General features: G+C 42.5%; 1 protein-coding gene across 2 annotated transcripts in view; it reads left to right on the top strand.

Annotated features, from left to right (window-relative positions):
• The window catches only part of tsc22d3 (TSC22 domain family, member 3), a 44,286-nt gene extending 42,298 nt beyond the window's left edge, over positions 1–1,988 (top strand). For both annotated transcript variants that reach the window (XM_030061662.1, XM_030061665.1), the window contains exon 3: positions 324–1,988. In XM_030061662.1, the coding sequence (XP_029917522.1) occupies positions 324–608 (285 nt within the window). In that variant the 3' untranslated portion in view covers positions 609–1,988. The remainder of the gene's footprint in view (positions 1–323) is intronic.
• The last annotated feature ends 21,140 nt before the right edge of the window (positions 1,989–23,128 follow it).

The following is a 23,128-nucleotide window of genomic DNA, read 5'->3' on the forward strand; positions in this document are numbered from 1 at the left end:
CATGTGAATGCAGCATGGGCTGCAGCATGCTTAATACACGTGACAAACATCTCTGTGCTGCAGGAAGTCTAAAAAAGAGTAAGAGAGAACATTCTGAGTAACCAAGAACATCCTGTAGTCAAAGATGCGGCATGTTTGTTTATTGGCGCAGGCCATGTTAAGTAATGGAGTAATCATAAGCTCCCCAGCAGTATTTACAGACATGCGTCACAGACATCATCTGATGGAAAAATCGCCCTCAGCACATCTCCGTGAGAACGGGATGCGCTGTGCCGTTCTAAGTTTATCTAAATCCGCTTTGTTCTCGTTCTTTCCCGTGGCAGGATCTTGTCAAGAACCACCTGATGTACGCCGTGCGCGAGGAGGTGGAGATCCTCAAAGAGCAGATCAAGGAGCTGGCGGAGAAGAACAACCAGCTGGAGAGGGAGAACAACCTCCTGAAGAACCTGGCCAGTCCGGAGCAGCTGGAGAAGTTCCAGTCTCGCATCCCGACAGATGTGCTGCTACCCCTGGACAACCAGCCCACCCAGGTGACCCCGGACCACCACAACCAGCACAAGCCGCAGCAGCCGCAGTCCTGCACCCTCAGCACTGGCTCTGCCGTGTAAGTGGCTCTGCCTTGGGGCGGGCAGAGCCACTGCCTCTTCACAGTAATGGACCTCCTTTTTTTGACGAAAGCGTTAAGAAATCATCGCCGCCGCCGAGAACCCTCCTCCGAATCGCCGAGGATTTGACGGAGGAGAAGCATCGGGGCTGTAACTGATCGATGAGACACATAACAACTGTTGACATTGAAAAGCACAACACAAGACTTTTCAGACGCTCCGACTGGTGCGGTCCCAGTCCCGTCCTCTGACACTGTTATACTCTTTGTTCTAGTCTCTGTTGTGTAGACAAAAGCGCTAAGAGTGAGGGCCCGCTGTGCACCAGGGAGCGCTTGCTTTCAGACAGAGGGGAGCTTTCCCTGCCCTAGCCGTACCCTACCAGCAAGCACCCTTCGCTCCAGAGAGGGGGCGAGGAGGTGTGATAGGGCTGGCCCTGTAGGTGCTGTCTTGGAATGGGGGGTGGGCACTCATCCCACCCACCACCCAGAGGAGACCCACCTGAGACGGTCCTCCATGTCTCAACAGAAAGAGCCCCATCATGTGGATTATCTGTTCTGAATACAAGCTTTGTGGATTCACATCTAATAAGCTTCAGCTGCATATTGAGGACTTTTCTGTACCCACAGTGTATTGCTCATATGTTCATGTACATTTAAGCATAACAAATAATTAACAGGGCAACAGAGGTGGAGGTTAATGCAGTATAGCGTATAGGAGCTGGGGAACTGCCGCGGTAGACTCTAATCAGTCTGCTGTTATGATTTGTAACATGCAACACTTGTATTGTCTGCAGTTGGGGCTTGCTGCTTATGGGGGGAAAAAGAATCCTGCTATATCTTTTTTTTTGTTTTTGTTTGTGATTCTGAAAAAAAAAAAATCAGCTGTTTGTAAAATAGGAGCCTTGTACATTGTTCTGTAAAGATGATTTTGTTTTTATACCGGGGGGGTTGGGGGAGGGGGCGGGCATATCTGGCCCCTCTGTTTGCCTAGCTCTTGAAAGTAAGAACATAACGAGATGTACGTAGAGTTGAAGACGTCCCGAGGTTAGTGTAGTGGAGAGGGTGAGCGAGGCGGGCGCTGCTCGCGTCTCTCGCTGCACGTGCACTCCCGATTTACCGCGGCGTCGCGCAGTGTGATCTGCTGAGAGACGCTCGGATGCCAACTTGAATACAATGGCATGACAACAGTGCCTGTTCTGTAGTAAGAGAGGAACACATTTCCAAAAAAAAAAAAAAAAACCCAAAAACAACAACAACAACAAAAAAAGCTCTGTTGTTTTTTCTAGCTACCAAAGACTTCGCCTTAGACTTTTCAAAACAGCCGGAGCCAAGAAAAACCAGGACCATGTGTACAACAAAAAAAAAAAAAAAAAAAAAAAAAAAACATCGCAGGGAGAAGTCTTGTTAGCTAGTGCTAAAGTTTCTATTGGTTTTGTAAAGATAACGGTATTGTTGCTGTACTGTATCCGCAGGTGTTCACTATGGTGTATGGATACAACTGCACATTTGCAATAAACCTTATGTTTACATAATACAACACACTGACACACTGTCTTTCTTTTTCCATCGGCTGTGAGTGAGCCGCTCCTTCTGCGGATTGACGTAAGCATGCTGTCACAGGACAGGAGATTCATTCAAAAATGAGATACCCATGATGGGAAACTTGTGGCATCTATACCGTATGGACGCCCGCCGCTGAGAGGCGGCAGGCAGGACAGCAGAAATCAACATCCACTGAAATAACTGGCCACTTGAACTACATAGTGCTTTTACAGGTTTGAGTTATTGATCATTATTGTAGATGAGTTCTGAGCATTTGAATGAAACTAAATGAATTAATTTGAAGTGCAGCATGTTTTTGCTGTTAAGACGATGCTTTCCAACAACAGTACAATGCACTCAAAAAGGGATACTTTGTTCTCCACACCCACTTAAGGCACAAACAGTTGTACTTTTGAGTCTGCATACTCTGCAGATGTATACTCGTTGAAAATCTGAGCAAGCAACTGCAGCAGCACATGGGGTGATTTTCATTTTCGGATGCTGAAACAATAGCTCTGCAACAAAAAATAAAATCCCTGTCATCTGAGTTTCAGAGCAAACAAACAAAGCCCGTCCTCGCAAAAAAAATCAACCTTCCATTGTTTGAAACCGGCACCGCTACAGGCCGAGCATCCTCACAACACCGCCGTGCGTGTCTTTGTTCCCAGCTCTGTGAGACTCGCTCATGTTTATAAAAAAAGATATGTGATTGTGATCGAATTGCATTGAAACAAAGGCCCATCCAGTCGGGTGTTCAGAGCGCTTTAGAGAGAAGAACCTTCTAAAAGCAAGCTCCAGTGTTGGGAAGTACGATTCGGGGTGACCGCTAATGACAGTGAGGTCATAATATATACTGCGTGGTGCTGGTGGAGTGAGAGCTGCGAGGGGAAAAACAGTTTGTCCTCGCAGCGTTTCCCCTCAGACGGATTGGCAGCCAGTCCAGCGAAGCCTGTGTGTAACTGGAGATGTTGTGGCTTCCCTGGTGTGCAGACCAGGCCTGGCTCCATGGATCTGCAGCAGCCCAGGCCTTTGGAAAGCCCAGAATCACCACAGCTCGAATAGCAGAGACAGTAAACACAGTGTCTCCCCCCTTTTGTTTGCCCCTCACTCAGGAAACCGAGCTCTCTCCTGCTCGTCTGTGTCACAACAACTCGTCCTTTGAGAGGCGGCCGGTCCGGATGAATGTACCCGTGCTGAAGTGCATCCTATATTGCATTAGTGGCAGTGTACTGAGTGAATCGGCCAGTCATCTAATGAAGTAAACGTATTTTGCGGCTCTGTTGCGTAACTGGAATCAATCGTTTATTATATACTCCTTCTAGATTAAATGAGCACCAGCAGCCTATACATGTCATGTGCAGCCAAAGGAGTAGCTCTTGAACTGATGGCAAATGAGAGTATTTTTCACGAGCTGTCTCAGGTACTATGGAAAATTCAGCCGGCTGTGCAGCGAGCTTCTACATGCCACGAGCTCTTGAGATTCACAGAGAATCTGGAGGCAATTAGGACTTTGGCTCGCCATTAGTATTTTGCTTTCGCTCTTGTTCTGTCATTCTATTTTTGGGCCAGTTCGGTAACGCTATGTTCCAGATCGGGTTCTGTGCATGTGGCTCATTGTGAAAACCAACAGACTATAAATCTCCGCTCATTGTTCACCACAGAGAGAATTTCGGCAAGGCTTTGAGGACGCTGTATCTCCTCGTCGACAAGAACCGCACTGGTTGATCCACTTCCCCTCCAGCGAGCTTTGAAAGTCAAACGCTTTCAAGACTTGAGTCGGTGTACTATTGCTGGCATTGTGAAACGTGAAGCTGGCAGGGTCAGTGCCCCGGTGCGGGCCGGACGCATGCTTCACACCCGGCTTTGTCTCTCCTTAAGTCGCTGGAGCTGATGAAGAAAAGTGTGTCTGTGAACGAGGCACTCAATACGTGAGCCATTTGAACAGCCCCCTAACAAATATGTTTGGATTTACGTAACCTCATTTACACAACCGACATGCTCTAGCCCCGGAGTTAAATATTTGTCATCAATCTGACCTGTGGTTTCAAGCATTCTGTGTGATTTTCGTTTGTTAATGACTGAAGAAGTCTGGCTTTCACCCGGTTGTCTTACATAAAAAAAAAAAAAAAAAAAAAAAACACTGAAGCTGTGGCAAAACAACAGTTAATGTCACACACCTCGCCATGAGGAACGGTTAAATATTAAAAGTGAAGGGAAAAACCTTTAAATGTGGCATTATCCCTCTGATTGAAACTTGCTTAGTGATTTCCTGCACTGACGCTTGAAGCAGGCTGCCAAGAGAAGCACTTGCACTGGATTACTGGTGTTATGCAATGAAAAAAAGGGAAAAAAAAAAGCAAAACAAAACATCTGTTTTAGATGGAAATTCAGTGGGTGCAGCGGGACAAGTGAGCCCTGCCTAAATGTGGTTACGTTCGCATGCGAGGAGATCATTTGGCCTCAGGACTCCTCATGCAGACGTATACAACATGGCTGCTTCAAGCGCCGTATGGAACAAACGTCTGCCTATCTTATACATATTAATGTAGCTGCACGGGTTTGCACGAGAAAGTAGCCCAGGTTCCAAATCTGTGTTGACAGCGGGTTACATAACATGAAAAGTGTATCATTTCGGCGTATAAATCGTAGCTTAAGGGATCCAAAACTGCACGCGATTCGGAGGCCTCTCTTCATTAACGCTCTCATTCATTCCACTTAACTTATGTTTGCGCTGCTCTCTGGCCTCTTTAAAGTGAGAATAAATCTTGATCTCTCCAGGAGGCGGGGGACGGGAACATTCAACAATGCTGTACACAGGACCACGCAGAGTTTGCATTCAGCCTGTCAGAGCAGAGACTATTTACCGCTCCCTTAATGTCATCTGGCATATTTATGTCTGTGTAGAGGTCACAAGAAAAGACAAAATACAAAAAACTTGTTGCGTTTATGTAATAAAATAAATGATAGAATTGAAAAGTGAACTCTTGATGGATTAAAAATGTTCCTCAGATTCTGGCTGTGTGATTGTAACACAATCACATGAGATTAGGTGTTTTTTCGGCCGCACAAATGAAGTGAGATCACGGCTGTGTATCGGCGACGGCTCCCCCCCACACGACATGTTGGTCTGTGGACACGGCGCTTTGTGTCTGCAGCCTCCTTGGGCGTGCAAAGTCCAACCAAACGCAGACAGGGAAGTCGTTGCATCACAGACAGACGCCGCTGACTGCGTCGTGCACAACCGAGTTAATCCACAGCTAAGCCCCCTGTGTGGCCAATGTCGATGGGTTTATCTCCTTTTTAGTTGTTCATACACCTTCATTTCCGCCCACATGGCACGGGTAGGGCACGCGGCAATCCTGTAGGTCTCCAAAGTCAGAAATGAGGCCGCAGGGTGTTTTGCTCCGTGGAAAGCTATAATTGATTGGCTATATTAGTAGCTGCTGTGCTCAGGCTCTATCAGAGCTGAGTTAAAAAGGGACATTTCCAGCACAGACATCTTGCAGCGCACTTCTCTCACAACAACAGGTGGGCCGCCATCGTGTGCAAACAGAGCAAATGTGCCTGCAAGCTGGATCGGTGGGAACTGAACTTTCTAAATATCACATTTGGTTTGGATTTGCAGTGCCACATTTGCGGAGTATTTCGAGACGTCTCACTTTGTTGTGAAACCAGCGGCGTTGCTGACTGGAGCCTGAACCCGGTGAACTCGTCTGAAGTTCGAGGTTACCTAATGGGGTCTCTGGGTCAAGTGCCTGGGGTTTGTCTTGTTGCTGGAATCAACACACAGCGTTAAAAATATCCCTTTGCCACGCCCGAGCTCACGCAAACTATGAGCCAAGCTTAGCATCGTGACAAACTCCTGGTCAGTGATAGCTAAAGGCAGCACCCAAACAAACCCACCCTGAGCCGCATTTACAATACATAGCAGTTATCAGCTATGGGATTCTGCAAGCAGGCATATTTTACAGTCCTGGATTGTGAAGCTTTCACATCATCAGAATGTATTCTATGATCAAGTGTAAAAACACATGACTTTTATTAACTTATTCAACCCTGCTGTTCCCATCGGTGGGTTTGCTATTACAAATTGATGCTGCTTTGTTCAAACCCACCAGATATTATTTTAACTTGTACTGCAGATCCCAAAGTTTCCAGACATACCAAACATGTCCTCCTGAATTACATGGACATGTGTATAAAATGATGCACACAACATCTAGATATTTTTTTTTATTAGACATTTGATGTGATGCTGCAGCCATAAAAAAGGACACCTGGCTTTGAGTGTCTCTCTCCATAGAAGTGTGATGTAGATTCAGTCGAGCACTGCAACCAACAGATACAGAACATCTATACAGAATATGTGATGTGACCTCGTGCAACAGAGGAAAACATGTTTTTTCAAAACTTGAAGGTACTTATGAGGAAATTTCAGGGGCAGCTGAGTTCAAGAGGTTAAAGGCTTATATTTAGAGTATGTATTTGATCGAGCATGACAGAGTCAGTGGTGGAAAGAGAACTACATATTGCAGCTCAAGTAGAAGTACAGTTACTTTGCTGCTATTTTACTGAAGTAGAAGTACTGCTGTAAAATATACTGAAGTGTTATGTGAGTTACTTTTTCAAAATAATAAACTTTGATAGGTGTGATCCTTTCCATGCAGTTATAAAAGGACGAGACTAGACTCTTTTAAAGGTGCATTGTGCAAATTTCCCGAGGATTGATTGAAGTGAGGACTGTGGAATAAGTATGATATCATGGTTGAGTCTACATGGTTCTCAGTGTCACTCCCTTCTTTCCCACAGTTTCTTCACATTTTTGCCAGTTAAGTCTAAATAATCCTTGCCCCCTCCCTTTTACCTTGTATTGGAAATTTGGAAATGACAAAAAGTAGAAGCAACAAAGAAGCAGCAGGTTCCTCTTCTCATCTTTGCGGACTGAGCGTTTATTGTGAAAGCCTCCACAATCTGTCACTGATCATTTGTTGTCTGAAAAGGATATGATTTAAAACGCAGTGAAGGACAACACTATGTACAAGTACACTCGATTACATAACAGTGAAAACAGTGAAAAAAAAAAAAAAAAAAACATAGTCCCTTGCACAAGACAGTGCTCTTGGAGGTTGTGGGTGATCCCTTGATAAGCTTGTTTTGGAGTGTTTTAGCTGTATGCTCACTGGCAAAACCACTTCAGGAACGCGGCCAGCTGAAGACAGGTTCTTCAAATCCCACGGGGGGGAGACAAAAAAGTTCAGGAGCCTTTGCCTCTGGGTTTAAGGTAATACCCCGCTTCACGGCACCGCTGCACAGCATGGGTGTGCTCATAAATTAGGACCCCCCGCAGGTCCAGAACATGTGACATACATATAGGATCAAAGAGGAACAGTTATATAACATACACACTCCAGTCAAGGTGCGATTTGTAATTCTTAGGCTTTCCTCCATAGTTGTGGTCACCAATTAGTACAGTTTGCCTTTAAATAAATCAATAAAAAAAGTAAATTTTGAATTCTCACATATAGAGGTTACTCTGTCCCGAGAACCCGGTGATTTGTTCTTTCTGGATCTTCTTTGTTCCTCATTGTACACACAGACATGTCAGTCTTGCATGTCTTGGCTCCGTGTAACTACAGTTTACAGTTTGTCCTACAGCTGCAAGTCTTGTTCCCTGCCAGAGAAACATATATCACAACACCAATAAAATAAAAAGACAACTAAAGCAAGATACCAAACAAAGTGCGCTATTATTTTTCTTTGCTGCGGTAGACAGAGGAGGTGTGAACAGAGTTACGCTTCAATGGCACTGCTGATGGAAATGTACTGATGCGGCTGGTGCTGCGGTTTTTGTTTAAAGGTTGAGATAAGAGTCTTTATTGCAAATGAGCGATGACTCTTAAAGCACTCAGACGTCCTCGAAAAATGTGTCAAATTTAACTTTAACTTTTACTATTTTTCAAATTATTTTTATAAGTTAAACTATTATTATTTTACTGCATAAAACTTAATGATAATGATAGAATGTAGAAGAGTGAGACTTTGACCATGTGTCTCACTCTCCTCATCTGTAACATAAACATTTGTTTAATTCTTTTCCAAATAAGCTGCAACAAAATCTCCATTTTAAGAAGCGATTTCGTCTCATATTTAGTCTTAACATTTTTGCTTTTCTTAAAAATGTTAAAAAAAAAAAAAAAAAAAATGCCATGTGGGATCAGATAACACCGCCTCTTTCCTATGCAGTTTCAAGATTAATGTTAGAGGATTTTTTTTTTCGTGAATAAGTGTAACTACGTTGAAACAAGGTGGAATAAGGCAGATCAGCCCACTGAGATCAAGAAAATCCCCTTTAATTCAAGAAAAATCTAGAAACAATTAATTACTATAGCACTGGAAACAAGTGGGGTTATCTCATCCCACTGGCAAATGTTTTCACATGTAAAAAAAAAAAAAAAAACACTGAATAGAAGACTAAAGACTTGTTATGGGGAGGATTTTTTGCAGTGAACAACAAAAATCTGCACAGAAAATATAGGTCAAAATTTTGTTTGCTGCGTGCCTGTGGCTTGATGTAAAACCTACTATTGAAAGTTTAAAAAACATGGCTCAAGTGTTATCCATTTATCCATTTTTTTTTTCACACAGAATGGGAACTGGGTGTGCATGGTATGCACAAGAGAGGGCAGGATGCAGAATTTTCAAGATCTACAGCAGAAACCACATAATAAAACGTGGCAGATTGTAATCAATCTCTTGTTTGAGCGATCACAACACTGCCTAAAACGCTGCAGTACGATGCTGCACTACGATGCTGCACTGGTGCAAATACAACTTGAAAGGAATTCTTTCATCTTTATTTAGCCTGTAGCATTTCTGACACAAGCTATAAGAATGCGAGAGCGCACTCTAACAAATGAAAGATGCGGAACGCGGGCGCTAAATTCATTCCAGAGCCTTAATGACTGGCTTGTGTACAGTTGTCAAGGAGCTCCGTTAAACTTGTGCAAGTTTACCAAAGGACTGCTTGGAAGTTTAGAAGGCGTTTCCAGTTTTGAAGGATGGCACAAGACAACAGCATGCCTCTGATCATATTACTTTCTACCACAAATGCTTGAACTGTTACAACAAGTATCAGAGAGCCTGGCAGGGGTTATATAACCGTCTCCTCTCCATTGTGGGCTGTTTGTGTGACTGTGCCCTTTGTGTGGTAAACATCCCTCATCCTCTGTTCCACTTTTGGTCTCTGTGAAGAGAGCTGTCACTGCGTCTCAGGAAGTTTAAGACATAAACAGGCCGGGAAATGAACTCCGGACAACCTTGGGAATGATGTGTGTGTTGTTGAGGATACAGAGGTAGACGCTTCCCCGCTGGGTCAGCAACACACAAGTGATGAATAACAACTGTTCAATTAAAGCGGCATTCATCGAAAGTGCTGATGGTCAATTTAACGTGCTTGCTGTTCTTTTTCTGTTACTTGTGTCTAAGTAGGCTTCATTTCCACGATGTTACACGCGATGAGGCATTAAATGTTATTCTAAAAGTGTGGAAAGCTCATGCAAAGTCACAAAGCATAACCTCGGGGCTAGATAGAATTACAGCTTGTGAAATATGACAGCATCAATAACCGAATATGATACATTTGAATGCATCGGCTTAAGTGGGATTGCTGCAGTCGTGTATATGTCATTATACCTTCCTGGCATCAGCATAATGTATTTTAATCCCAGATTAGTCTCTTTGTGTGTCTCAGTGGGGTGGAGTTTGGCCGGGTGGCAGACAAGTCGGGACCGAGTCGAGCACCGTCAGAATTGGAAAACAGCCGACCATCTCGTCCACCCTGACGGTCCCATTTGTAATGCAACGGTCGCCGATGAAGCCCACTGTCGTTCATGATGGCGACACAGCAGGGACAGAGTGAGAAAGGCTGCAAAAATCCAAAGGGTGACGAAAATGTTGGAATAATGCAGTCCCATGATGAGGACCGTCAAGCAGGTTGGGGATAACGTGTTTAAGTAAAACAAAGCGACCCTTCTTTAAAATTCTTGTAATGTATTGAGTCAAAATTAAACTTGTGCAGACAACACTCAAATAACAGGAGCACAAATAACAATAATGATAAATCTGTTTGATCATTGAATTTTAAAACAGGAACTGATGACACACTTGGCAACGCAAGCCTCAGTGCTCGAGAGCTTTTTTTTTTTTTTAAGTGTGTAATAAAACTTAGAAAACTTATATAACTGCAACTTTGTACCAGTAGCCTAGTTACTCTTTAAGGGAAGTGATGAAGCCTTGGTTCTGCCCAGACACTGAGTAGCAAGATGAAGGACGAATGTTCTAGATATTTGTGAAACACTGAAGGTTATTAATAGTGAGCGAGGCCGGTGAGTTCCTCTCTCTGAAAGGGCAGCAGTGCGTCAGCAAGGTGCAGAGTGTCTCAGACGTCGTCTATTTCAGGAGACACAATGAGAACCATCCATTAAACTTCAGAAAAGAACAAGTGACCATAAATCAGTACGCTTTGCCATGGTTACATTTCGTCCTCTGTGGTTTGCAGTCTCTGACCACGACGTCAGTAAATCATCCAATTTGTCATTATCACACCACTGAATGTGCGTCTTTAGTCATAATCATCCCCACAGGTGCGGGTTAGTAGACTCCTTCTGCACCTTCTAGTGGGTCAGGAGGCTGTTATCATCTATTCCTATCATCAATCTGCCTTAACCCGTCAACTGGGACCCTGGAGCCACATGCAGAATAATGCTAATAATCTAATCTCCACCATGACCATCTCCTAACCATAACCATGACCTTTTCCTAACCATAACCATGACCTTTTCCTAACTTTAACCATGACCTTTACTATCCTTAACCATAACTTTTTCCTAACCAAAACATGACCTCTTCCAATCTTAATCATGCTCTTTTCCCAACCTTAACCATGACTTTTCCTAACCTTAACCATGACTTTTCCTAACCTTAACCATGACTTTTCCTAACCTTAACAACAACAAGAGCAAATGACGACAGGAATAAATGAAAACAGCCTTCTGACCCAGCAGAATGTGCAGCAGGGACCTACTAACCCGTACTCTGTGGGAACAGATAACAGTCGAAGCAGGTGGGCAAACGGAATCGGCCGCAAGAACGTGATTTCAATTTCATCTCGTGAGTTCCTAGTCAACATCTCAGGTGACGGCATGCCTCAGATTATTTATTACGTAGACAAGAGGTCACTTTGCAGTTCAGCGAAACAACAGCAGCGAAAGGAGAACAAATCATCGATAGTCTGTCCGAGTCACACATTCCCCTTGTGGTTTACAATAGCATTTGTGGAATCCAGTGGACTTAGTGAACAGGCACTTGAGCACTTTGCATCAGGACATGTGCTCACTCTTTCACGTGATCTGCAGTGACCCTGTTTACATACAAAGACTTGTGATAACATTTCCATGCTGATTTCTCAGAAATTCACATGGGAAATGTTGCAGGGCAAGGAATTTTACTCAGAGGTTCCCTGGCCCAGTCAGTCCCCCTACTTTTCCACCCGTGTTGCTCAAAATGATATGTTCAGGGTAATGACTTTTTGTCTCCAGTCATTTGTTGCAGAGTGAGCAGAAATGTCTGGGCCAGACAAGAGTAGGAAAGAATTTCAAACAAGTATGGCTGCAACAAAACCATGCCTTACTTTCACCTGCATGCGTTTGGTTCTGTGTTGTCAAGCGTGTCTGACAGGGAGACGCCCCAGGGGCAAACGGGAGGTAACATGTCTGTCAAACAGTTACATAAGGTTACATAAAATTGGAAGGAAAAGTGTATGCGTGATGAGCCGGTATAATCTGATCCCAGGGTGCACTGAGCCAGACGGAGGCCTTGCTCTCATTGTCATCGCCGAGGCGCACAGGCCTCTGTTAGACAGAATCTAATTTAGAGTTGCAAATATTTGTCTTCACGAGCAAACAAAAGAGGGTTAAGCAAATAGTTTGTTCATGAAAATGCAACCTCTGTCTGCATGTGCAAAGTCTATGGACGTGTGTATATAGCATACAGGCCTGAGTCTTGCATGGGAACCGTGTTTTGCTTTGGATATCCAGACCTAATCATGTTGCACATGATGAAGAAAAAAAGATGGCATGTTTACTTGATTTACTGTTGTTTGAGAAGTGCACTAGACAAAATTGAGGATGCACTGAGGTGAGGACTGTTTAGACTCAACTGGCAAAATTGTTGCACATACTTGACCAACAATGCGAACCGTTCAGTTGAGTCATGGTCCCTTCTTCAATCTTCACATTTAATTTGTTTATGCATTTATTTTGATCTTTATGAACTAATCTCACACCTGATAGTGTGAGATTAGGTTCTTTCCCATTAATCATGGCTGACTTTCAAGATTTTGAAATGCAAGTTGCGATAAAGATTCACACCCAGTGATGTGACTACAATGAAAAAGCAGACCCTGCAAAAAGTCTCCATCTTAAAAAAAACATTTAGTGTCATATTCAGCCTTAAAACGTCTGTCAGTGGGATGAGATAATCCCACTTGTTTCCAAGGCAGCTTCTCTTGTTTCAGGAATGTTTCTGGGAGCAAGTCTGTCAAGCAGAGAAAACTAAAAGTGAATTCTGCCGCCGAGATAAGCGGTGATAAATGAGCTCGCGTATGCGTCAGTGACGGTGTGTTTAAATGACATTTTGAGTGTATGTTCGCACTAAGTGATAAATATGTTGCAACAAGGCAGACTGAGGCAGGTCAGACACTGGTGTCAAGAAAATGATACTTGATTCAAGAAAAGTGAGGAAACATGACGAGCATTGGAAACACGTGGGATTATCTCATCGCACTGGCAGATTTTTTTATTTTAAGAAAAGGGAAAAAAACAAAACAAAAACATAACACTGAATAGGAGACTAAACAACTTATGATGTGTGTTTTTGGCTGTGCACACATCATGCACAGTTTAATTTACATTTCGAAAGAGCTCTGTGGCAATCAGTCAGATAGCGCTCCATATCCCAGCCCTTGCAAAAGAGGGAGAACGATAATAATAACCGCGTGCGCAGGACCTGCCGCTGAATTTGCTTTGAATCACATAATTGCGCCTCGGCGAGGGGCGGCTCAGTCTGGCTCAGCACGCAAGGACGGTGACAGTTTGCGGCGTCCTGCAGTGTTTACTGGAGATCATCCCACACCTGTCTCCTCCACTTCCCAGAGGCCGACTCCTTTCAGCTCGGCCTCGGCGGCAGAACAGCATGTTCTCTGAAGGGAGTTTACAGCCTTCCTGTGGTTTTCCGGGGTTGTGAACTTTACAAGAGTTGCTTTACAGCCATTCAACCTGCTCCAGCCCCGTAGAGCCACTGTGGTCCAGAAAAGGTTGTTTGCTAGTGAACGAAAGCTTCACGTTGTTATATTGGCAGCTACCTTTTTTTTTCTTAATTAAAAGCCAGGCCACCCCTGTTTGTTTATCTTGCGTCATGCAATTGTTGAATTCCTGCATTTATCGACTTCATATGCTGCCTCCCCTACCGTAGGCCACACACTTACACCTGGCAACAGCCGTTAGGTATGAACAAAACACACATAACCATCGTGCAAACTACACCTAGGTGTGTCATTATTAAACCCTCAGAGGTAAATTTTAGGCATATTTTTCTTTTAGCACTTCACTTGAGGAATTCTGTGCGGGAAAAACAGATTCATTCTTAAAAAAAAAAAAAAAAAAAGTAGCAATTGGTGAAGGCAACTGATAATTAAAGAGTACGCCTAGATGTTCTGTGTACAGCACAAGTCAGTGTGTTAGTTTGTTGCCAGCAACCACACATATGAAACACAAAATATTCATAAGCGCTGAGCCCATAACACCATAATCCGCAGTTGGAAGAGTTTTCATTTGCTTTAGGCTCAGGCCTTACGGGTCATAATGTAAAACATATTTAAGGTATGGCTCAGAAAAAAACCAAAGTATCAAAGTCTCATAGCGCACTGCACACAATAAAGTTTTTAATGAAAATGCGCATGACTTTTCCATTAACGTTTGTCTCTTTGGATTTCCTTTTTGGCGTAAAGCTTCTACCAGTGCAGTCCAACATTTCGCACAACCTGTTGATCAATATTATGACAGCCTTCCGATGCGTCGCCTGAGCCTGAATGACGTGCGGTAACTGTATCTGTGTGGCCCTGGGCTACTTTTGTCACCTTTTGATCATTTGGGTGCATTTTTCACATTCAGTCCCACGTGTCAGGTTTCCTCAAACGGAGAAAATTAGAAGTCAATTCTGTCACGGAGATAAGCGGTGATAAATGAGCTTGCGTATGTGTCAGCGACGGTGTGTTTAAATGGCATTTAATGACATTTGGAGTGTATGTTGGGAGAAAGTTCATTTGTACGATAAAAGTTAAACTGTGTGGAAGTGTGACAAGAATGTGGATGAATAATTTGAGTTTGTGTCTCTTAGATATATTTAAATGTATGGGATTCATTAGTTTTCATTCAGTATTATTAGTACAATTAATATGCATGACAATGTGATTCTCACTGATAATGGTTATTCCAGTAAAAAAAAGCTAACTAATAAACACATACCAACCCAAGCACTTTCTGTTTCCCTTGCCTGCCCCCTGCCCTCTGTCTTGTAAAGAAGGTGCCGTAATGGAATGTGAGGCAGGTGAAGTGAAATGTGTTTCAGCGGTGCAGTTCACACTCTGTTACATAACCCATGTTCCTGTCAACTGCACACACAAAATGTACCCTAACACATCCCGAATTCCCCAACAAGTATTTGACAATATGTAAACACAAATCAAACTTTATAGCTCCTTCATGGCAGGGCGGCGCGGTTAAACTGATAATTTATTGTCATTAACAGCGACTCCAGCTGAGAAATTCTCATTACTGTCAAGCCTATTATAAATTACTCAGCACTGTCGGCATCACAGGCTCAGGTGTCAGCCCTGGCGCCTTCAGAGTTCATGGTTCACACTAAAAATATTATGGTGAGGACTTAAGCGTATGCATCCAGCCGAGCAGTCATTGCCTTATTTCTTTTATTTCTGCACATTTACATAACCTGCTTTGCTAATTAAGTCCACATGTCCTACCAGCAAGTCCACCATTTGATTATCACTGAATTAATAAATGGTGCAAGTCGCTTCTTGAGGTGAGTGTTTCAAATTAAAAAAGCGGGGACAAAAGTGCAAAACCAAGGAATGCTAAAAGCCGCATACATATGTATGTATTTGAGGGTTACTCCAACATGCGTAATATTCCGTCTCACATACAGTCGTGCTGTATTCAGTCTTATTTAGTTGTACAAGTTCCGGATGTCCACATAGATCAGGGATGTTCAGATCTAGACAAAACTGATGTAAACTGCACAGAAAATAAATTGCATGCAAGTACAAAATCATCTGTGCCATTTTCTTTCTTAGAGTGTACTCTGTAAATCAACACTGTTGGCATTACATAAGCCCGCACCCAGAGTGTTTAATTGAACAGTCGCATGTAATTTGGCATAGCTGCTCTGGAGCCAATGAAGCACACGGACACTTGTCACATCCAGATGGCTGTCACTGAAAAAACATTAAGTAACACTGGGAAACTTGCTGTGACTGCTGACAAAAATCAGGCGATGTGTCCAGAAGATTCTGCGAGCATTTCTTACCACCAGTAAAGGATGTGCATGTTCGCAACATGTTATGCAGCAACAGTATTCACAACGTGGATTATGAGCAGTATATCTTTTGTGGCAAAAACAGACAATGAATTTGACCTCTTTGATCAGCACTGTATGTCAGCTGTCATCAAGTGGGGACGGTGTACTTTGAGGCCACGAGGTGTCGATTTGCAGAGGGGATGCATCAACAAATAACATTCCCAGCTGCTGGGTTCAGGGACCTGACGGCCTGAGAGATATAAGCCCTGACAGACGAGCGAAGCCACGGGCTCCTGCTGTACCCAAACCATTAGCAGAGTAGAGTGTGTGACATACATAGCCCGGGCATGATATAGTTGACAGGTTCTTAGGAAGGCAGAGAAACCCATCCTCGCTTCAGCAGGACATATTGTACATACTCCAAATGCTGAGATGCACAGCCCTGCAGAATTAGATGGAGAAATGTCAGCGGATCCAAGACAAGCTGAACCTAAAGACCCGGAGGGGGAATGGCAGACGCTGAACTTTCACGAGAAGTTACAAAATAAATGCCAGGTGATGTAATCGCGCCACTTGGGGGTGCGTCATCGCAGCGATAGAAACAAAGTTCATTTCTGATAGAATACAATTGTGTTCTTCTGGAGTATGGAATGTGCCGAGTCAGTGACGAAATGGATTTGTTTTGACTGATGATGTCAACGCTTTCAATCTGATGAATGCACATTCACATCATTCAGTATCATTGCCTATTTTGGCAGTGTCTGGGTCATACCTTACTTTCCCACACCACGTCCTGTGAAGTCTATAAGAAGTGCTGAACATTGCGTTCTAATTTAAATCTTCTTGGCATGGCTGGTGCCGTGGTTGCTGCTAATAAGGTCAGGAGTATAAACATGACTTGGCCTGCATGCAGGAATCGGCTGATTTGCCACACGGATGTGGGATAGGGTGAGACTTTATAGCCTTGCTATGGGATAAAGGCTGCACACACACACATATATACATCATATACACTCCCTGCATTCACATACACATCTAAAACAAACTGGACTCAAGTGTGTTTATACACATTCATTCAACTCAAACACAAATGTCCACCACCACATGCCAGTTGCACCACATGCAAACCAAACGTACACACATGCAAACAAGCCAGTACACGCTAAAACACACAGACATGCATATATATGTGTGTGTGTGTGCTGCATGTAGAGGGAGTCTTATGTAACAGCCATCCCCACACAGAGGCCTGCTGTATGGGGCTCTGTTTTCATGGGCTGAAGGATAATGCAAGCAAAGTGAAAGCAGACTGGGGCCACAACTTGCTGTGCCAACTGTGCCTGGCTCCAGGCATCACTCAGGAGGCCCAGGAGAGCAAATTTCTCTCAGATATGACTGAAACCGCAGCAGATGGATTGGGAGCCCGATCTTCATAAGCATCGTAGCTTAACTTTCAACTCCATCGGTCCAACAGTTTTGAAAGTCAGAGAGGAAAGGGGCTAAACTGGGCTCGGATTTCCCTCAGTTGAATTCGATTCAACCATTCAATGCAATAGTTCAATTATTAATTGTTATTAATTTTCTCTCATTATCAAAAAAAAATGCACTAGCTGAGGTTTCTTTGTTGATAACTGTGTTAATAATAACCAAAGCATTTATAATCAAATGCAACAGAGTGATACAATACTACTTTGTCAGAGTAATGAGATGAAACAGTGAGACAGCACACAGGTGTGTCTGCTTAAATGAATAACTCACTTATTAATGGATAACTTCAACAGCAGCAACACTATGCAACTCATATAGAAATGTTATAGGAATACTATAGGCAGCAGTGTGTGAGTGTGTGTGTGTGTGTGTGTGTCGCACTGGCTACGACCACATGTTGCTATTTATTACTGTGATCATATAGGTGTGTCATGGCAGAAATGGATAAGATTTGATCTGTTTTATTGTATTATTACGATGCATACTGACTACATGCATACTTTCTGCAATCCTTGTTTATAATGTTTATATTGCTCTTTGGTATTTATTATCTGTATATACTGTTTATAGTGTAAATTATGCTTCATATCTTGCTATCCACTTTGCTGCTGTAATACGTGAAATTTCCCCACCGTGGGACTAATAAAGGAATATCTTATCTTATCTTATCTTACTGACTGTCTTAAGAAAACCACAAGAAAAAACGAACAAACCAAAAAAAAAAAAAAAATGCTCGCTTTAAACTTCCTTATCAGATACACTGATAGAAGATTTGGTCAACTTTTAGGAGGCAACTCTAGAAAATACCTTCCACAGTGCTTAGTCAGACAGTCTGCTCCCTCATATATCTATTATATGAAAAGTATCCCAGGTAATCATTTTAATTAATTAACCTCCTGTACTGTCAGTTCAGACACACATGACATACACAGCAGCTTCACACAGGTGTAAATCCACGTGCCTGTGTGCTCTTACATATATGTGTAACCACGGTGAGATATCAGTATTTGTATTTGATTCCCCCCACCGCGGCACATTCTCCACCGCTTTAGATCAAATCAACATATTCCGAAGCGGGACAAGGCGTTCACGGCGACATATGTCACGGCGCGCTGTCGTGTCATGATAAATATTTCCTTCAGAGCAGCTGCTTTAAATTGCACCGAGGCAGCGTCTCTTCAACACACGCCGAACACAGTCTAAACATTACAGTGTTGCAGAAAACCATTTGCAGTGACAGGTACTTGTAATAACTTGTCAGGGTGCTGTTGAGCGGTTCAGATTTTAGTTTGCAACAGCCGGCTTCGTGTTCCCACTATTCCTAGCTCACCAGCTATCGCCCTAAACCGACTGCCATTTGAAAAATAAGTCGAATAAACCAAATGATAGTGCTGAGCTGCAGACTAGTCATTTCTGAGACTAAAAGCACTTGTTTTCTTTTAGCCTATGAAATGAGAAACACACTGCAAAAAGTCAAAATCTTACCAAGATTATTTGTCTTATTTCAAGTCAAAAATGTCTTATTACTAGTCAACATGTCTCATTACACTTAAAATAAGACATGATCACCTCAGAAGTAACTTGTTTTTAGACAATTGTCTCTTGCTTCAAGTGAAAATTTGCTTGAAACAAGTGAAAATTTGCTTGTTTCATTGGCAAAATTTGTTTCTTGTTTCTAGCTCATTTTCACTTATTTCAAGTGAATTTTCACTTTTTCCACTGGCAAATTTTGCCAATGAAACAAGCAAATTTTCACTTGTTTCAAGTGAATTTTCACTTGAAACAAGTGAAGTGAAAATTGTCTAAAGACAAGTAATTTCTGAGGTGATCATGTCTTATTTTAAGTGTAATGAGATATTTTGACTAGAAATAAGACATTTTTGACTTGAAATAAGACAAATAATCTTGGTAAGATTTTGACTTTTTGCAGTGTAGTTCTATTAAAAGCATAAAGCAGTTTAGCCCAACTCTTTATATTTACAGGTGCTGCTGTCCAGTGTTGTGAAAAGCACCTGCTGCTGCTGTGTCTGCTGTGCTGTCTGTGTAAATATAAAGATAACTCCACAGTGACAAGTCAACTGTCTCTACGTTGAAGCTCTGCGTCCCCAAGGGCAAAAAAGGGGCCATTTGCAGCACACACAGCTCACACATAAACTCGCCCGTGTACACACACACACACACACACACACAAGCCTGAGAGCCAACACACACTGCATGCACAGACTGAAGACCTTCAAGTGCAAACAACCGTGCACAAACACACAGACGCACTCTGAAACCTGTTATCTCGCATAGTTTCTCCCTGCCTCGCAGCTCTTCCGCTTTGTTTGGTCTCTGTCTGCCTATGGCTCACCGGTAACCCACTTTTACACCGTTTGGAATAAATGGTGAAATATGAAGAGTTTGCCTTGCAGGCTAATGAAGGAAGACCCAGGCATAACCTTAGGTCTCGCCAATGAACTGGACCGCTCTAGCCAGGCACCAAGGAGTGACAGCTGAGTTTGAAAATATGATATATGATATGCACTGTGGGAGAAAATGTGACTGCCTCAGTGCTAGCGGTACGTACTGTACTGGTTGGATATAGATGCCCTCTTTGTGTGGGATGGCGACAAGGCCATGCCTTTGCATTTCCCTTCCAAGTTTTAACCTTGAACCCTCACTGGACCTGTTTGGACCATCCCGAGTGCTACCTCAGCAGCTCTACAGACAGAGAAGGTTAGATTAGATTAGATTAGATTAGATTAGATCAGGAATGATAGTTTGATTTTATATGAAGCACCCAAATAAAAGAATTGCCCTTACATTTTTTATTTATGTATTTATTTATTCGCATGCAGTGCTTGCGAACTTCTAAACTTCTTTTTTGAAGGTTAAAATAAGTGTTTTATTTATTAATTGATTTATTTGTATTTTTCATAAATACATACATTGAATTCTTCATTTTCCTGCTTTTCCTGCCCATGTCTCTCTCTCATTGCCCACATTCGAAAATAAATACAAAAAACCTGTGATCAACAGAGGAGAACGGAAAAAGAACAGAGCAGACAGAACACAGGACGGATCTATGAATTTGGCGTGACATGATATAATTGTTTCCAAGAAAGATTGTAATGTGACGTTTTCAGTTTGGGGTCAGTATTCCAGATAATGAAAGGACCTCCATCCAAAGTTTGCTGGCTCACCGCTTATTTGACGCTTCTGCGCCAGAAATCGATACATGAGGCAATTTTCAAACATTTCTAGGAATTAAAAACTTGCCTGTGCAGACACCCTGTACAGCGGGTCAGCGCCCTCCGAATGTAACAAGGACAGCTGTGCTTGGCAACAAGCAGATGGCCTGCTGAGTGGTGCTGTGTTTGCTTTAGGCCGCGACACACCTTTGGACCAGAGAGGCGGGGAGAGTGAGGTAAAATCCATTGTCCTGTTCACTGGCGCTGGGCAGAGCCAGGCCATCTCATGCCATGGGTTGACACTGACGCACTGAGCACAAGAAGGACACAGGGTCAAAGATGATGAGGAAACAAGAAACAGGATACGATCTCGATGTGTTAGTAGGTCACATCTGTGTCTGCTGTATGTAGGCAGGCCGCCAGGAGACCATACATGTGGGAGTGTAATAGAACATATCATAAAAAGTATGGTCGACATGGTCTGTTGTACAGTGCTTTTTGCTTATGCAACATGTGTGGTTTTGGGAAGAGAGTGGAAACAGAAAAACACCATAAGTATAATGAAGAGCTGACCTAAAAATGTCAGCTCCAATCATCAATTATATGGTGTGTATGTTAAAAGACAGCATAACAGTGGGTCCGCAATCACAGTGATATGCACAGCATAATAGTGCAATACAAACATATAAAACACACAAACCAAAAGTTAGAGCTCAGCAATGTTCTGTCAAAGCCTCGCTGGAGAGAAGAAGACATGACAGAAGTCTAGAGAACATTTTCCAAGGCGTCAGGCTGGCCTGTCAATACAAATGGAGCAGAACCTAACCACTGATGTTTGTTCTGTACATTTTGTCCTTAAAGTCAATGTTCATCCAAATAAAATTGGGCTGGCCATATGTTATCAGCATTAATTTCATGAAATCAGCACTATTTGGCCAAGAACATATAAAGAAAGAAGGAACAATATGTGATAGCAACAGTGTTGTAAATTTGCTTTGATGCCAGACTTTGGACACACTAATACTGATGTCCATGGGATGGGCATTGAAAATCCTGGTAAACCATTATTTGAACTTTGATAGGACAGAAATTCAACTATATTAACAAAACACATTTTACAGACTTAGGTTTTTATTTTTTTCAGTGTGCACATTAGTTGTCCATGTAGCTAGACTAAAAACCTCAGGAGTCTGTCATATATCAATTACTCAGTGATGTATCTTCCTCTTTTATTCCCATGGCCAAAACCAAGAGCCATTTTTGGTGAAACCAAAACAGAAAAGGAGGCATTGTGAGAGTAACGTAGCACTGTGTGATTCTAAAGCGGAACCAAATATCTCTTGCTATAAACAACAAACATGGTGACTGCAACATGGTTTTGACACCAGCTAATTTGATGTTTCCAAGGAAATCCAGGGGTTATTTGTTTGTACTCGGCATAGAAGAAGAAATGAGTCAGCGGTAATACTGGCAGTAACTAGGCAAGTCAAGTCAGGCAACACTTTGGTCTGGTGGAAAGCAGCTGCTTCCCACCAGACTGGCAGTGCCTCACGTTAGGTTAGTGCCCGGCCAGGCCTATGGATATGGAATCTCTGTGTTGCCATGAGTGGGATCGTGGACCAACCCAGTCGCCGCAATGAAATACTGCACACCAAAATGGTTTCAGTTTGTAAAGTAGTCAATTTTATGCATATTTTATGTATGGTGAAATTCAGAATGGGTACTTTACTGTGGAAATTTGGGAGCAAAAACCCGAACTGTATGAATGTGCAGCTTAAGAGATTTGGTAAAAAGTTCATGAAAATGTTGATGTTTTGACAAATAAATGCATTTCTGGTGCAATGATCATTGTATTTTAGGTTAATAATGACCAAATAGCAAACAATAAATGAATATAAGACACAAACGCAAGCTACAATGGTCTAATATTGAGGAATTTCACTATTCGCAAGTGGTGAAATAGCCCCATGTTTGGGATAACAAAAAAAAAAAAAAAAAAAAAAAGAAGAAGAACTTGCAGAAACAAAAAATGTTTTATATCCCAAGAAAGAGCAAGCTTTGAACTTTAAATTAAAACAGAAATCAGATTTTTTAAGACATTCCCACATGCAGTTATGGACCAATGAAAATGTGACATGAAAACTTTTTTTTTTGGATTTGGAGAAGCTGCCATCCAGAAACCGATGCATATATCTGACTACCCATTAATGCTTTGAACAGTCCATGTATGTATCTCAAAGCTCTGAAAAAAATCAAGAAGCTGGGGCAAATACAAAGTTGTTTTCTGAAGGCCCAAACATGGTCGACCACAAAACCCACGTAATTTTTTTCCATTTTTGATGGGCTGGCATGCCTACCTGTTATGATGTATGACAGATGTTTTTGTACATTCTGAGACAGTGGGTGGAGGTGCATTATCGTACCAAATTTCAGTTTCCTATGTGGTGTAGTTCCTGAGATATTGACATCTGAAAATGGAGGAAAAATAAGGACACGCCAAAATCGCACCAAAATCGACACATACTCCCCTCACTAAATTGGCCGTATCTCAAAAAGTATCCATCCGAGCAAACTAAAATTTTACAGTGTGCCTACTGGATAAATAAGGAACAACTGGTGATTTTTTCAGAATTTTTTGAGACCCAAGTGCGTGGGCCATTTGGTGAAATGA

This window comes from Myripristis murdjan, chromosome 10 (genome assembly GCF_902150065.1).
Source record: "Myripristis murdjan chromosome 10, fMyrMur1.1, whole genome shotgun sequence".
NCBI classification, from domain to species: domain Eukaryota; kingdom Metazoa; phylum Chordata; class Actinopteri; order Holocentriformes; family Holocentridae; genus Myripristis; species Myripristis murdjan.